This window comes from Panulirus ornatus, chromosome 65, assembly GCF_036320965.1.
Source record: "Panulirus ornatus isolate Po-2019 chromosome 65, ASM3632096v1, whole genome shotgun sequence".
Lineage (NCBI taxonomy): Eukaryota > Metazoa > Arthropoda > Malacostraca > Decapoda > Palinuridae > Panulirus > Panulirus ornatus.
This window is the reverse complement of record NC_092288.1, coordinates 4,471,815-4,489,757: the sequence shown is the minus strand read 5'-3', so window position 1 is coordinate 4,489,757 and position 17,943 is coordinate 4,471,815. Positions and strand designations below refer to the sequence as shown.

Here is a 17,943-nt window from a genome sequence, read left to right as displayed (position 1 = left end):
GCAGCAAGTATGAAAGTATGGATATGTATAGGTGTGTATATGTATGTATGTATATGTTGAAATGTATATGTGTGTGCATGGGCATTTAATTATATACATGTGTATGTGGGTGGGTGGGGCCATTCCTCGTCTGTTTCCTTACACTACCTTGCTGATGCAGGAGACGGCAATTAAGTATGATGAAATAGAATATTTTTTTCATACATATTCACTATTTTCTGCCAAAAAACAGATGACTGAGCCTTAGAAGGTAAAATCCTCATTCTGGTCCTTCTTTTGGAAAAGTAAAACTGGAGGGGAGGATTTCCAGCCCCATGCTCCCAATATGTATGTATATTATATATATTAATTTTTTTTATTCTTGATCACCATTCCCTGCGTCAGCAAGGTAGCACCAGGCAATGGACAAAGAATGGCCCATCCACTCATATACACACACACACACATATATATACACATATATATATATCTGGCAGCGGATGGAACCATGGAAGCGGAAGTGGATCATAGGGTGGGGGAGGGGGCGAAAATTCTGGGAGCCTTGAAGAATGTGTGGAAGTCGAGAACATTATCTCGGAAAGCAAAAATGGGTATGTTTGAAGGAATAGTGGTTCCAACAATGTTGTATGGTTGCGAGGCGTGGACTATGGATAGAGTTGTGCGCAGGAGGATGGATGTGCTGGAAATGAGATGTTTGAGGACAATGTGTGGTGTGAGGTGGTTTGATCGAGTAAGTAACGTAAGGGTAAGAGAGATGTGTGGAAATAAAAAGAGCGTGGTTGAGAGAGCAGAAGAGGGTGTTTTGAAGTGGTTTGGGCACATGGAGAGAATGAGTGAGGAAAGATTGACCAAGAGGATATATGTGTCGGAGGTGGAGGGAACGAGGAGAAGAGGGAGACCAAATTGGAGGTGGAAAGATGGAGTGAAAAAGATTTTGTGTGATCGGGGCCTGAACATGCAGGAGGGTGAAAGGAGGGCAAGGAATAGAGTGAATTGGAGCGATGTGGTATACCGGGGTTGACGTGCTGTCAGTGGATTGAATCAAGGCATGTGAAGCATCTGGGGTAAACCATGGAAAGCTGTGTAGGTATGTATATTTGCGTGTGTGGACGTATGTATATACATGTGTATGGGGGGGGGTTGGGCCATTTTTTTCGTCTGTTTCCTTGCGCTACCTCGCAAACGCGGGAGACAGCGACAAAGTATAAAAATATATATATATATATATATATATATATATATATATATATATATATATATATATATTTTCCCTGGGGATAGGGGAGAAAGAATACTTCCCACGTATTCCCTGCGTGTCGTAGAAGGCGACTAAAAGGGGAGGGAGCGGGGGGCTGGAAATCCTCCCCTCTCGTTTTTTTTTTTTAATTTTCCAAAAGAAGGAACAGAGAATTGGGCCAGGTGAGGGTATTCCCTCAAAGGCCCAGTCCTCTGTTCTTAACGCTACCTCGCTAATGCGGGAAATGGCGAATAGTTTGAAAGAAAAGAAAAATATATATATATATATATATATAAATGTCCATACATACATATACATACATATGCACAGACTTACATATATACACATGTACATATTCATACTTGCTTGCCTTCATCCATTTTTGGTGCTACCCCGCCCCACAGGAAACAGCATTGCTACCCCCTGCTTCAGCAAGGTAGTGCCAGGAAACAAAGAACTGCTCATACACACATTTACTTATCAACATATACACATGTACATATTCATGCTTGCCTTCATCCATTCCTGGTGCTTCGCCACCCCGTAGGAAACAGCATTGCTACCCCCTGCTTCAGCGAGGTACCTCAGCCACAGCTCCCTATCCACATTGAGGCACCATAGACCATACCATGGTTTACCCCAGGCATCTCGCATGCCCAGGTTTAGTCTGTTGACAGCACGTCGACCCCAGTATACCACACCATTCCAATTCACTCTATTCCTTGCATGCCTTTCACCCTCCTGTATGTTCAGGCTCCAATTGCTCAAAATGTTTTTTCACTCCATCCTTCCACCTCTAATTTGGTCTCCTGCTTCTCCTTGTTCCCTCCACCTCTGATGCATATATATATATATATATATATATATATATATATATATATATATATATATATATATTTTTTTTTTTATACTTTGTCGTTGTCTCCCGCGTTTGCGAGGTAGCGCAAGGAAACAGACGAAAGAAATGGCCCAACCCCCCATACACATGTATATACATACGTCCACACACGCAAATATACATACCTACACAGCTTTCCATGGTTTACCCCAGACGCTTCACATGCCTTGATTCAATCCACTGACAGCACGTCAACCCCAGTATACCACATCGCTCCAATTCACTCTATTCCTTGCCCTCCTTTCACCCTCCTGCATGTTCAGGCCCCGATCACACAAAATCTTTTTCACTCCATCTTTCCACCTCCAATTTGGTCTCCCTCTTCTCCTTGCTCCCTCCATCTCCGACACATATATCCTCTTGGTCAATCTTTCCTCACTCATCCTCTCCATGTGCCCAAACCACTTCAAAACACCCTCTTCTGCTCTCTCAACCAAGCTCTTTTTATTTCCACACATCTCTCTTACCCTTACGTTACTCACTCGATCAAACCACCTCACACCACACATTGTCCTCAAACATCTCATTTCCAGCACTTCCATCCTCCTGCGCACAACTCTATCCATAGCCCACGCCTCGCAACCATACAACATTGTTGGAACCACTATTCCTTCAAACATACCCATTTTTGCTTTCCGAGATAATGTTCTCGACTTCCACACATTCTTCAAGGCCCCCAGAATTTTCGCCCCCTCCCCCACCCTATGATCCACTTCCGCTTCCATGGTTCCATCCGCTGCCAGATCCACTCCCAGATATCTAAAAACACTTCACTTCCTCCAGTTTTTCTCCATTCAAACTCACCTCCCAATTGACTTGACCCTCAACCCTACTGTACCTAATAACCTTGCTCTTATTCACATTTATTCTTTTCAACCTTTCCTCTCTCATTCTCTCCATATGTCCAAACCATTTCAACACACCCTCTTCTGCTCTTTCAGCCACACTCCTTTTATTTCCACGCATCTCCTCTTACCCTTTCATTACTTACTTGATCAAACCACCTCACACCACATATTGTCTCATACATTTCATTTCCAACACTTCTACCCTCCTCCATACAACTCTGTCCATAGCCCATGCCTCACAGCCTTATAATATAGTTGAAACTACTATTCCTTCAAACACCCATTTTTGCTCTCCGAGATAACGTTCTCTCCTTCCACACATTCTTTGTTGCCCCCAGAACCTTCGCTTCTAAGTCCACTCCCAGATATCTAAAACACTATATTTCCTCCAATTTTTCTCCATTCAAACTTACATCCTAATTAGCATGTCCCTCAACCTTAGTAAACCTAATAAACTTGCTCTTATTCACATTACTCTCAACTCGCTCTTTTTACACACTTTTCCTAACTCAGTCACCAACTTCTGCAGTTTCTTATTTGAATTAGCCACCAGATTGTATCATCAGCAATCAAGAACTGATTCTCCTACCTAACCACCCCATCCATAAACAAGTTAAACAACCATGGGGACATCACACACCCCGCCATAGACCGACCTTCCTACTCATACACATGCCTTACATCCTTGGTAAAAACTTTTCGCTGCTAGCAGCTTACCTCCGACACCATATACTCTTAAGACCTTCCACAAAGCATCTGTGTCAACCCTATCTTATTCCTTCTCCAGATCCATAAATACTACATACAAATCCGTCTGCTTTTCTAAGTGTTTCTCACACATTCTTCAAACACCTGATCCACACATCCTCTACCACTTTTGAAACCACACTACTCTTCCCCTATCTGATGCTATGTACATGCCTTCACCCTCTGAATCAATATCCTCCCATACAGTTTCCCAGAATACTCAACACACTTGTGCCTCTGTAGTTTGAACACTCGCCTTTATCCCTTTTGCCTTTGTACAGTGGCACTATTCATGCATTCAGCCCATCCTCAGGCACTTCACCATGATCCATACATACATTTAATATCCTTACCAGCCAATCAACACAAAGTCACTCCTTACCAACCATTCAACTCCTTTTCTTAATAAATTATACTACAATACCACCCAAACTCGCCACCTTGCTAGCTTTCGTCTTCCGAAAAACTTTTACTATCTCTTCTCTCTTAACCAAACCATTTTCCCAAACCCTCTCACTTTGCACACCACCCCGACTGACACACCCTACATCAATCACTCTATCATCAAACACAGATCTTCAAAATACTCACTCTGTTTCCTAGTTTTATCTCTTCTTGTTATTACTTCTGCCCTTGCCCCCTTCACTTACGTTTCCATTTGTTCTCTTGTCTTATGCATGTTATTTACCTCCTTCCAAAGCATCTTTTTATTCTCCCTAAAGTTTAATGATACTCTCTCACCCCAACTCTCATTTGCCCTCTTTTTCAACCCTTGCACCTTCCTCTTGACCTCCTGCCACTTCCTTTTATATACTTATGGCTGGCATTTCCAATCAACAATCTTTTTTTAGTACACAAATCCACAAGCTCTTCACCATTTCCATTCACATCACTGAATACCCCATGTACACAAATTATACCCTCAACTATCACATTACTCACATTTGCATTTAAATCACCCATCACTAATACCTGGTCTTGAGCACCAAAGCTGCTGACAGACTCACTCAGCTGCTACCAAAACACTTGCTTCTCATGATCTTTCTTCTCATGACCTGGTGCATAAGCACCAATAATCACGGATATCTCTCTCCATCCACTTTCAGTTTTACTTTCATCAATCTAGAATTTACTTTCTTACACTATCACTCAACTTTTTCCTCCCTTCCTTCTTTTGGAAGGTATTACAGGAGGGGAAGATTTTGAGCCCTCTCAGTTGCTGTCTTTGACACACAGGAGAAATGTGGACAGTATTCTTTCTCTCCTGTCCCCAGGGATATGTCTATGAAGGAGTCCTAGTCATCAGCATTGCACCTATCTCTCCCTTCTTGTTTACCTAGTTATGACCACACTCATTCAGACTCTCCATCCTTTGCCTGTGAGGAGAAAGACTTTTTTTTTTTTTTTTATACTTTGTTGCTGTCTCCCGCGTTTGCGAGGCAGCGCAAGGAAACAGACGAAAGAAATGGCCTAACCCCCCCCCCCCATACACATGTATATACATACGTCCACACACGCAAATATACATACCTACACAGCTTTCCATGGTTTACCCCAGACGCTTCACATGCCTTGATTCAATCCACTGACAGCACGTCAACCCCGGTATACCACATCGCTCCAATTCACTCTATTCCTTGCCCTCATTTCACCCTCCTGCATGTTCAGGCCCCGATCACACAAAATCTTTTTCACTCCATCTTTCCACCTCCAATTTGGTCTCCCTCTTCTCCTCGTTCCCTCCACCTCCGACACATATATCCTCTTGGTCAATCTTTCCTCACTCATTCTCTCCATGTGCCCAAACCACTTCAAAACACCCTCTTCTGCTCTCTCAACCATGCTCTTTTTATTTCCACACATCTCTCTTACCCTTACGTTACTCACTCGATCAAACCACCTCACACCACACATTGTCCTCAAACATCTCATTTCCAGCACATCCATCCTCCTGCGCACAACACTATCCATAGCCCACGCCTCGCAACCATACAACATTGTTGGAACCACTATTCCTTCAAACATACCCATTTTTGCTTTCCGAGATAATGTTCTCGACTTCCACACATTCTTCAAGGCTCCCAGAATTTTCGCCCCCTCCCCCACCCTATGATCCACTTCCGCTTCCATGGTTCCATCCGCTGCCAGATCCACTCCCAGATATCTAAAACACTTCACTTCCTCCAGTTTTTCTCCATTCAAACTCACCTCCCAATTGACTTGACCCTCAACCCTACTGTACCTAATAACCTTGCTCTTATTCACATTTACTCTTAACTTTCTTCTTTCACACACTTTACCAAACTCATTCACCAGCTTCTGCAGTTTCTCACATGAATCAGCCACCAGCGCTGTATCATCAGCGAACAACAACTGACTCATTTCCCAAGCTCTCTCATCCCCAACAGACTTCATACTTGCCCCTCTTTCCAAAACTCTTGCATTCACCTCCCTAACAACCCCATCCATAAACAAATTAAACAACCATGGAGACATCACACACCCCTGCCGCAAACCTACATACATATATATATATATATATATATATATATATATAAAGACTTGCTTTGCTCTTTTCTGTTCCTATTTTTAGAAAATAGTTATACGAGATGGCAGGGGCTTCAGGCCTCTGTCCCATTCCACCTCATTCAACATGTAAGAGATATGTGTTTAGTACTCTTTCTACTGTATCTCTAGGATTAATTATTAGAGTTCCTAATTTCCAAGTCTGTTAAGTACCAGAGTATGAATTAAGCAAAGTTTACAATTTTTTCTTAATAGTATATAGCTATTGCTATTAACAGGGATTGAGCCAATCAAGTATGAGGAGAAGATAAAAGAATCTTGGGTATGGAAGGAGTTATATTCTGTGCGTAATGTCCGGCCTTCCTTCCACAACCCCCTTGGCTTGTTTGGTGGTCTACTTTACACGGGTCTCTTCTATATCATAGGACGAGGAATGGAACCTTGGACCTTGAAACATGGAGGTAAATTATTTTGTTGCTAATGGGCACAGTATGTACCCTTGGATTTATTTTGATGCCTCTGCATTTGAGTGGAGATATACTGTTATTGTACAGTAGAACATTGTGATGTCCAAGCTTTTGCATTGAAATGAAATTTCACATTATTTACAATCCTAATTTAGTGTGATTAAGCAAACCAAGGGTTCTTTATTCAAGAAGTTATGATTTTGATATTGTATATTTAGTAATTGTTTTATCCAAGGAAGTTAAGTGCAAATTTTAATGAGAATCCCAAGAATGATGTTAGGGATCCTGTTATATATTTTTTTTATCACAGGTACTGATGCAGTAAGACTCAAATCAGCAAGCAACAGCAAGGTGATCACATATCCTAAACCTGATGGAGAAATTAGTTTTGACCTACTTAGTTCGGTTGCCCTGACTGGCACCAACCATGATCATGATCAGCCAGCCCATCTGACTCTTAAAGATGATTCTATACCTGTTGACAGGAATTTTGCAGTCTTTGATGGACCAGAGGGTCGCTTTTGCCCAGCAGGTTAGTTTAGAATATGTTCAGTACAAAAGAAAATACACTTAATTGATATATGTTCATTGATGTTTGGGTTTGTATGCAAGAGAGAAGACAGAGCATGGTAGGAGGATAAAGACTGCAGTCTGGCCTTTTGAAATGGTTTGGTCACATGGAGAGAATGAGTGAGGAAAGATTGACAAAGAGGATATATGTGTCAGAGGTGGAGGGAATACGGAGAAGTGGGAGACCAAATTGGAGGTTGAAGGATGGAGTGAAAAAGATTTTGAGCGATCGGGGCCTGAACATACAGGAGGGTGAAAGGCATGCAAGGAATAGAGTCAACTGGAACGATTTGGTATACTACGGTTGACGTGCTGTCAATGGATTGAACCAGGGCATGTAAAGCATCTGGGGTAAACCATGGAAAGTTTTGTGGGGCCTGGATGTGGAAAGGGAGCTGTGGTTTTGGTACATTACACATGACAGCTAGAGACTGAGTGTGAATGAATGTGGCCTTTGTTGTCTTTTCCTAGCGTTACCTCGCATGCACGCGGCAGGAGAGGGGTGCCATTTCATGTATGGCTGGGTGGCGACAGGAATGGATGAAGACAGCATGTTTGGATATGTTCATGTGTATATATGTATATGTATATGTTGAAATGTATAGGTATGTATATGTGCGTGTGTGAGTGTTTATGTATATACATGCATATGGGGGTGGGTTAGGGCCATTCTTTCATCTGTTTCCTTGCGCTACCTTGCAAGAAAGAATAATTTCCATGCATTTCCCGCGTGTCGTAGATGGCGACGGGAGCAGGGGGACTAGAAACCCTCCCCTCCTTGTATTTTAACTTTCTAAAAGGAAGAGGAAGGAGTTATGCAGGAGGTGCTCATCCTCCTTGAAGGTTCAGATTGGGGTGTCTAAATGTGTGTGGATGTAACCAAGATGAGAAAAAAGGAGAGATAGGTAGTGTGTTTGAGGAAAGGAACCTGGATGTTTTGGCTCTGAATGAAATGAAGCTCAAGGGTAAAGGGGAAGAGTGGTTTGGGAATGTCTTGGGAGTAAAGTTAGGGGTTGGTGAGAGGAAAAGAGCAAAGGAAGGAGTAGCACTACTGAAACGAGTTGTGGGAATATGTGATAGAATGTAAGAAAGTAAACTCTAGATTGATATGGGTAAAACTGATTATTGGTACCTATGCAACTGGTCACAAGAAGAAAGATCATGAGAGGCAAGTGTTTTGGGAGCAGTTGAGCGAGTGTATTAGCAGCTTTAATGCATGAGACCGGGTTATAGTGATGGGTGATTTGAATGCAAAGGTGAGTAATGTAGCAGTTGAGGGTATAATTGGTGTGCATGGGGTACTCAGTGTTGTAAATGGAAATGGTGAAGAGCTTGTAGATTTGTGTGCTGAAAAAGGACTGGTGATTGGGAATACCTGGTTTAAAAAGAGATATACATAAGTATACGTATGTAAGTAGGAAAAATGGCCAGAGAGCCTTTTGGAGGTTAATGTGCTTAGAGGGACAACTGGAGGGATGTCTGATCATTATCTTGTGGAGGCGAAGGTGAAGATATGTAAAAGATATGAAAGGAGACATGTGTGAGGATATATATATATATATATATATATATATATATATATATATATATATATATATATATATATATATGTATTATACTTTGTCGCTCTCTACCTCGCAAACGCGGGAGACAGCGACAAAGTATAATAAATATATATATATATATATTCCCTCAGAGGCCCAGTCCTCTGTTCTTAACGCTACCTCGCTAACACGGGAAATGGCGAATAGTTTGGAAGAAAGAAAAGAAAGAATATACATATAGCTATGTTTATTATACTTTGTCGCTGTCTCCCGCATTAGCGAGGTAGCGCAAGGAAACAAATGAAAAAATGGCTCAACCCACCCACATACAAATGAATATCCACACGCACCTATACATACCTATACATTTCAACATATACACATATATACATACAAAGACATATACATATATACACATGTACATAATTCATACTTGCTGCCCTTATTCATTCCCGTTGCCACCCTGCCACACATGAAATGACAAACCCCTCCCCCGCATGCACACGAGGTAGCGTTAGGAAAAGACAACAAAGGCCACATTTGTTCACACTCAGTCTCTAGCTGTCATGTATATTGCACCGAAACCACAGCTCCCTTTCCACATCCAGGCCCCACAAAACTTTCCATGGTTTACCCCAGATGCTTCACATGCCCTGGTTCAATCCATTGACAGCATGTCAACCACATCATTCCAATTCACTCTATTCCTTGCACACCTTTTACCCTCCTGAGTGTTCAGGCCCCGATCGCTCAAAATCTTTTTCACTCCATCCTTCCACCTTCAAGTTGGTCTCCCACTTCTCCTCATTCCATCCACCTCTGACACCTTTGCTAATCTTTCCTCACTTATTTTCTCCATGTAACCAAACCATTTCAATACACCCTCTTCTGCTCCCTCAACCACACTCTTTTCATTACCACACATTTCTCTTATCCTTTCATTACTCAATCAAACCACCTTACACCACATTTTGTCCTCAAACATCTCATTTCTAACACATCCACCCTCCTCTGCACAGCCCTATCTATCGCCCATGCCTCACAACCATATAACACTGTTGGAACCACTATTCCTTCAAACATACCCATTTTTGCTTCCCGAGATAACGTTCTCGCCTTCCACACATTCTTCAACACTCCCAAAGTTTCTCCATTCAAACTTACTTCCCAATTTATCCTTTCACACACCTTACCAAACTTTGTTACCAACTTCTGCAGTTTCTCACCCGGATCATCCACCAGCACTGTACCATCAGTGAACAACAACTGACTCACTTCCCAAGCCCTCTCTCACTCACAAAAGATTTCATATTTGCCCCTCTCTCCAAGACTCTTGCATTCTCCTCCCTAACAATCCCATCTATAAGCAGATTTAACAATCATGCACCCCTGCTGCAAACCGACATTCATTAGGAACCAATCTCTTCCTACTCGTACACATGCCTTACATCCTTGATAAAAACTTTTCACTGTTTGTTGCAACTTACCTCCTACTCCATATACTCTTAATACCTTCCACAGATCAACCCTATCATTTCTCACATACATTCTTCAAAGCAAACACCTGATCCCCACATCCTCCATCACTTCTGAAAAAATACTGCTCTTCTCCAATCTGATGGTATATGTATGTATTTTTATTTTTTATTATACTTTGTCGCTGTCTCCCGCGTTTGCGAGGTAGCACAAGGAAACAGACGAAAGAAATGGCCCAACCCCCCCCCCCCCATACACATGTATATACATACGTCCACACACGCAAATATACATACCTACACAGCTTTCCATGGTTTACCCCAGACGCTTCACATGCCTTGATTCAATCCACTGACAGCACGTCAACCCCGGTATACCACATCGCTCCAATTCACTCTATTCCTTGCCCTCCTTTCACCCTCCTGCATGTTCAGGCCCCGATCACACAAAATCTTTTTCACTCCATCTTTCCACCTCCAATTTGGTCTCCCTCTTCTCCTCGTTCCCTCCACCTCCGACACACATATCCTCTTGGTCAATCTTTCCTCACTCATTCTCTCCATGTGCCCAAACCACTTCAAAACACCCTCTTCTGCTCTCTCAACCACGCTCTTTTTATTTCCACACATCTCTCTTACCCTTACGTTACTCACTCGATCAAACCACCTCACACCACACATTGTCCTCAAACATCTCATTTCCAGCACATCCATCCTCCTGCGCACAACTCTATCCATAGCCCACGCCTCGCAACCATACAACATTGTTGGAACCACTATTCCTTCAAACATACCCATTTTTGCTTTCCGAGATAATGTTCTCGACTTCCACACATTCTTCAAGGCCCCCAGAATTTTCGCCCCCTCCCCCACCCTATGATCCACTTCCGCTTCCATGGTTCCATCCGCTGCCAGATCCACTCCCAGATATCTAAAACACTTCACTTCCTCCAGTTTTTCTCCATTCAAACTCACCTCCCAATTGACTTGACCCTCAACCCTACTGTACCTTGCTCTTATTCACATTTACTCTTAACTTTCTTCTTCCACACACTTTACCAAACTCAGTCACCAGCTTCTGCAGTTTCTCACATGAATCAGCCATGTATAAGTTGAAATATGTAGGTATGTATATGTGCGTGTGTGGGCATTTATGTATATACATGTGTATTCCTGTGAGTCCACGGGGAAAATGAAACATGAAAAGTTCCCAAGTGCACTTTCGTGTAATAATCACATCATCAGGGGAGAGACAAGAGAGAAATATAACAGTCAGTTGATATACATCGAAGAGACGAAGCTAGGACGCCATTTGGTATACATGTGATTGTCCAAAACATACAACGAGCGTTCATAAACTTATCATTTTACAAATCTTATCAACAATAAAGTTATCTACTTTGTGTCGACCATCATTAATATTAAGATCATAATTTTTTGTTTATTTAATAATAGAAGATTCAATGATATTTCTCTTGGTAATAGAGTTAGAGCTAATAACTGAGTTAATAACTCTATTACCAAGAGAAATATCATTGAATCTTCTATTATTAAATACACAAAGAATTATAATCTTAATATTGGTGATGGTCTATACAAGTTAGATAACTTTATTGTTGATAAGATTTGTAAACGCTCGTTGTATGTTTTGGCAATCACATGTTTACCAAATGGCGTCAGCTTCGTCTCTTCGATGTACATCAACTTATTGTTATATTTCTCTCTTGTGTCTCCCCTGATAATGTGATTATTACACGAAAGTGCATTTGGGAACTTTTTGTGTTTCATTTTCCCCGTGGACTCATAGGAATATCTTGATCACGCGCAAAATTGTGATCCTTTCCATACATGTGCATGGGTGGGTTGGGCCATTCTTTTGTATGTTTCCTTGTACTGCCTCGCTAGTGTGGGAAATGGCGAACAAGTATGTAAAAAAATAACTTTATACTTATTCCATATTCAAACATTTGCATTTGAACTATCAAGGGGAATTATTTTTACCATTTTCTTTTATTGTCATTAGGCATTTATTAATGCATCCACAATATTTAAGCAGTTTTTTTGTTATGGTGTCACTTGAAAACATATCCCTTCTGTGACAATTTTTTTTCATACATATTCGCCATTTCCCACGTTAGCGAGGTAACGTTAAGAACAGAGGACTGACTATTTGAGGGAATATCCTATTTAATCTTATTTATAAACTTTTCTTGAAATGCTATTAGAGGTGGTACTCATTATTTTCTTGTAATTTTCAGGTGTGATGCAGTTTAAAAAATAAATTTGTGGTAAATTTGATTTAGATTCCATTAAATATAGGGTTGTTAGATTGAAGTTATCCTCATATCAACTTTGTTTTGCCTCTGCACACTCCTTTTTCCCAAAGTGAGTTGATTATGCAAATGCTAATTTTTGTTTATTAAACATATTTAAGTAAATTTGTATCGTTTTTCAGGTGTGTATGAGTATGTGCCCCTGGAGATTGGTGATGGTGTAAGACTTCAGATCAATGCTCAAAACTGTATTCACTGTAAAACATGTGATATTAAATGTCCTTCCCAGAATATCAACTGGGTTGTGCCTGAGGCAGGTGGAGGGCCTGCCTATGATGGCATGTAAATAAGTAATTTTTATTAAATGGTGTATATTTTGTGTAAATATAAAGATTACAATGTACAAACATAACTTATGCTGAGTGGCTTAGAATGATTGTTTTTTTATAATTATGATATTTTAAAGTTGTCTTTTAAGCATCAGCTAGTGCTAAAGAAAGTGAAATTTAGAGCTTGACAGAAATTAATGTAATGATAATTGTATGTTTTTTTTCATATATATATATATATATATATAAGTAACAATCAAATCTAATATAAAAATTCATTTTGTTAAAGAAGAAAATTTGTCATAGTGGCTTGCTTAAGTCATGCATATAAGACAGATTTGATTTGTAATGAATGTACTATATTCATTGAATAGGTAAATTAATATTTTTCCTGATGGAAGTTGATTTTTCTGTCCAGTACAAAAAATGGGACTTATGGATAAAGTGTCTTTACATATACAAAATATATATATGGTCATTTACAATAAGGAATAATGCTTTAACATTACATATGTTAAAAAAAAAAAAAAAAAATCCAACACCAAGTGAATATGGAATAGCTAACATATAATAATCATAAAGCATCTCAATCATCCTTTCCTCAAGTCAACAATACAATTCCCACACCCATGATAACGTTTTAAATACAAGTCATTGGAAAAAAAAAAAAAAAAAAATGGCTTCATTAGTTCAGGTGTCCTTTTCTTGACGTAGCAACCACCTACATGGTGCTCAGGCAGCTGTCATATATATATATATATATATATATATATATATATATATATTTTTTTCCAAAATAAGGAACAGAGAAGAGGTCCAGGTGAGGATATTCCCTCAAAGGCCCAGTCCTCTGTTCTTAACGCTACCTCGCTATCGCGGGAAATAGCGAATAGTATGAAAAAAATATATATATATATATATATATATATATATATAACTTCTGAATTTGCTAGGAGAGGGGCAGTATTCATGACGTGGTTGCCATCTGCAAGACCATTCCAAGCGTGTGCTGCCCATTCATGGAGAACGAAGAAAGTAGCTTCTACATACAAACACCAATCCTGAGAAATAAGTTATTTTGTTTTAGTTCTGGATAATAAAAGAAGTGGGTAAATTTATAATATATATATATATTTTATCTATTTATTTGATATACATGTCAAAAAGACGAAGCTAGAACACCATTTGGTAAACATGTCTGTCTTTGAGAAGCGCATGTTTACCAAATAGCGTCCTAGCTTCGTCTCTTCGATGTATAAACTAACTATTATAGTGTCTCCCTGATAATGTTATTATTACACAGAAGTGCACTTGGGAACTTATCGTGTTTCATTTTCCCTGTAGACTCATAGGAATACATACATACATGAATTTTATTTATTTATTTTGCTTTGTCGCTGTCTCCCATGTTAGCAAGGTAGCGCATGGAAACAGACAGAAGAATGGCCCAACCCACCCACATACACATGTATATACATATACGTCCACACACACAAATATACATACCTATACATCTCAATATACACATGTACATAATTCATAGTCTGCCTTTATTTATTCCCATCGCCACCCCACCACACATGGAATAACAACCCCCTCCCCCCTCATGTGTGCAAGGTAGCGCTAGGAAAAGACAACAAAGGCCCCATTCATTCACACACAGTCTCTAGCTGTCATGTAATAATGCACCGAAACCACAGCTCCCTTTCCACATCCAGGCCCCACAGAACTTTCCATGGTTTACCCCAGACGCTTCACATGCCCTGGTTCAATTCATTGACAGCATGTCGAACCTGGTATACCACATTTTACCACAAATTTTAGGGAGAATAAAAAAGTTTTGGAAGGAGGTAAATAAAGTGCATAAGACAAGGGTATTTTGAAGGTTTTTTGATGACAGAGTGGTAGATATAGGGTGTTTTGGTCGATGTGGTGTGCAAGGTGAAATGGTTAGGGAGAATGATTTGGTAAACAAAGAAGAGGTAGTAAAATCTTTGCAGAAGATGAAAGCTGGCAAGGCAGCAGGTTTGGATGGTATTGCAGTGGAATTTATTAAAAAAAGGGGGTGACTGATTGGTAAGATTATTTAATGTATGTATGACTCATGGATTGGCGGAATGCTTCCATAGTGCCATTGTACAAAGGCAAAGGGGATAAAAGTGAGTGCTCAAATTACAGAAGTATAAGTCTCTTGAGTATTCCTGGGAAATTATATGGGAGGGTATTGACTGAGAGGGTGAAGGCATGTACAGAGTGTCAGATTGGGGAAGAGCAGTGTGGTTTCAGAAGTGGTAGAAGATGTGTGGATCAGGTGTTTGCTTTGAAGAATGTATGTGAGAAATAATTAGAAAAACAAATGGATTTATATGTACCATTTATAGATCTGGAAAAGGAATATGATAGAGATGCTCTGTGGGAGGCAAGTTGTTAGCAGCAGAGAAGTTTTTATCGAGGATGTAATGCATGTGTACGTGTAGGAAGAGGAAAGTGATTGGTTCTCAGTGAATGTTGGTTTACGGCAGGGGTGTGTGATGTCTCCATGGTACTTTAATTTGTTTATGGATGGAGTTGTTAGGGTGGTGAATACAAGAGTTTTAAAAAGAGGGGCAAGTATGCAGTCTCTTGTGGATGAAAGAGCTTGGGAAGTGAGTCAGTCATTGTTCGCTGATGATACAGCACTGGTGGCTGATTCGTGTGTGAAAGAAGAAAGCTGAGAGTAAATGTGAATAAGAGCAAGGTTATTAGGTACAGTAGGGTTGAGGGACACGTCAATTGGGAGGTAAGTTTGAACGGAGAAAAATTGGAGAAGTTAAGTGTTTTAGATATCTGAGAGTGGATGGAACCATGGAAGCAGAAGTGAATCATAGGGTGGGGGAGGGGGCGAAAGTTCTGGGAGCGTTGAAGAATGTGTGGAGGTCAAGAACATTATCTTGGAGAGCAAAGATGGGTATGTTTGAAATAATAGTGGTTCCAAAAATGTTGTATGGTTGCGAGGCGTGGGCTATGGATAGAGTTGCGCGGAGGAGGGTGGATGTGCTGGAAATGAGATGTTTGAGGACAATATGTGGTGTGAGGTGGTTTGATCGAGTAAGTAATAATAGGGTAAGAGAGATGTGTGGTAATAAAAAGAGTGGTTGAGAGAGCAGAAGAGGGTGTTTTGAAATGGTTTGGTCACATGGAGAGAATGAGTGAGGAAAGATTGACCGAAGAGGATATATGTGTCAGAGGTGGAGGGAACGAAGAGAAGTGGGAGATCAAACTGGAGGTGGAAAGGTGGAGTGAAAAAGATTTTGAGTGATCAGGGTCTGAGCATGCAGGAGGGTGAATGGCATGCAAGGAATAGAGTGAATTGGAACGATGTGGTATACCGGGGTCGACGTGCTGTCAATGGATTGAACCAGGGCATGTGAAGCATCTGGGGTAAAACATGGAAAGTTCTGTGGGGCCTGGATGTGGAAAGGGAGCTGTGGTTTTGGTGCATTATACATGACAGCTAGAGACTGTGTGCATGAAAGGGGCCTTTGTTGTCTTTTCCTAGCACTACCTCGTGCACATGCGGGGGAAGGGGTTTATTTCATGTGTGGCAGGGTGGCGATGGGAATGAATAAAGGCAGACAGTATGAATTATGTACATGTGTATATATATGTACGAGGAGAAGTGGGAGACCAAATTGGAGGTGGCAAGATGGAGTGAAAAAGATTACGAGTGATCGGGGCCTGAACATGCAGGAGGGTGACAGGCGGGTAAGGAACAGAGAGAATTGGATCGATGTGGTATACCAGGGTTGACGTGCTGTCAGTGGATTCAATCAGGGCATGTGAAGCGTCTGGGGTAAACCATGGAAAGTTGTGTGGGGCTTGGATGTGGAAAGTGAGCTGTGGTTTTGGGCATTATTGCATGACAGCTAGAGACTGAGTGTGAACGAATGGGGCCTTTGTTGTCTTTTCCTAGCGCTACCTCGCACACATGAGGGGGGAAGGGGATGGTATTCCATGTGTGGCGAGGTGGCGATGGGAATGAATAAAGGCAGACAGTGTGAACTCTGTGCATGTGTATATATGTATGTGTCTGTGTGTGTATATATATATGTGTACATTGAGATGTATAGGTATGTATATTTTTGTGTGTGGACGTGTATGTATATACATGTGTATGGGGGTGGGTTGGGCCATTTCTTTCGTCTGTTTCCTTGCGCTACCTTGCAAATGCGGGAGACAGCGTCAAAAAAAAAAATAATATATATATATATATATATATATATATACACACATATATATATTTTTTTCTTTCAAACTATTCGCCATTTCCCGCGTTAGCAAGGTAGCGTTAAGAACAGAGGACTGGTCCTTTGAGGGAATATCCTCACCTGGCCCCCTTCTCTGTTCCTTCTTTTGGAAAATAAAAAAAAAAATGATGAGAGGGGAGGATTTCCAGCCCCCCGCTCCCTCCCCTTTTAGTCGCCTTGTACGACACGCAGGGAACACATGGGAAGTATTCTTTCTCCCCTATCCCCAGGGATAATATATTTTTTTTTTTTTTGCTTTGTCGCTGTCTCCCGCGTTTGCGATATATATATATATATATATATAATATATATATATATATATATATATATATATATATATATATATATATATATATATATTTATAGTTGTTTTGAATAATAAAGCATTATATGTGTTTTACAAGGAAGCACCATTAATTTTTAATGCTGTGTTAATGCAGGTCCTCATTTATAATACTAGTTAGAATGATTAGATCTTAAAGATAAAACTTGTATGTATTATATGGAAGTTCTTTGAAAGTTGAAAGGGCATTCTAGGTACATACCAGTTATGTTAAATATATATATTCCTGGAGTACCCTTGTTATGTAGGAAATGGCATAGCACCCCCCAACCCCTGCATGCGTGTGAGTTAGTGCGAGGAAAAGACAACAAAGTCCACATTCCTTCACACTCAGTCTCTAGCTGTCATGTGTTATGCACCGAAACCACAGCTTCCTTTCCACTTCCAGGCCCAACAAAAC

At 40.5% G+C, this 17,943-nt stretch overlaps 2 protein-coding genes across 9 annotated transcripts in view; one reads left to right on the top strand and one right to left on the bottom strand.

The window, feature by feature from the left end:
* Etf-QO (electron transfer flavoprotein-ubiquinone oxidoreductase) overlaps nt 1-13,314 on the top strand; it is a 38,140-nt gene extending 24,826 nt beyond the window's left edge. For both annotated transcript variants that reach the window (XM_071657785.1, XM_071657784.1), the window contains 3 exons: nt 6,535-6,717; nt 7,034-7,255; nt 12,768-13,314. In XM_071657785.1, the coding sequence (XP_071513886.1) occupies nt 6,535-6,717; nt 7,034-7,255; nt 12,768-12,931 (569 nt within the window). In that variant the 3' untranslated portion in view covers nt 12,932-13,314. The remainder of the gene's footprint in view (nt 1-6,534; nt 6,718-7,033; nt 7,256-12,767) is intronic.
* LOC139746496 (nucleolysin TIAR-like) overlaps nt 13,149-17,943 on the bottom strand; it is a 1,460,715-nt gene continuing 1,455,920 nt past the window's right edge. For all 7 annotated transcript variants that reach the window (XM_071657791.1, XM_071657790.1, XM_071657786.1 and 4 more), the window contains one exon: nt 13,149-13,975. The gene's annotated coding sequence lies outside the window, so the exon portion shown is untranslated. The remainder of the gene's footprint in view (nt 13,976-17,943) is intronic.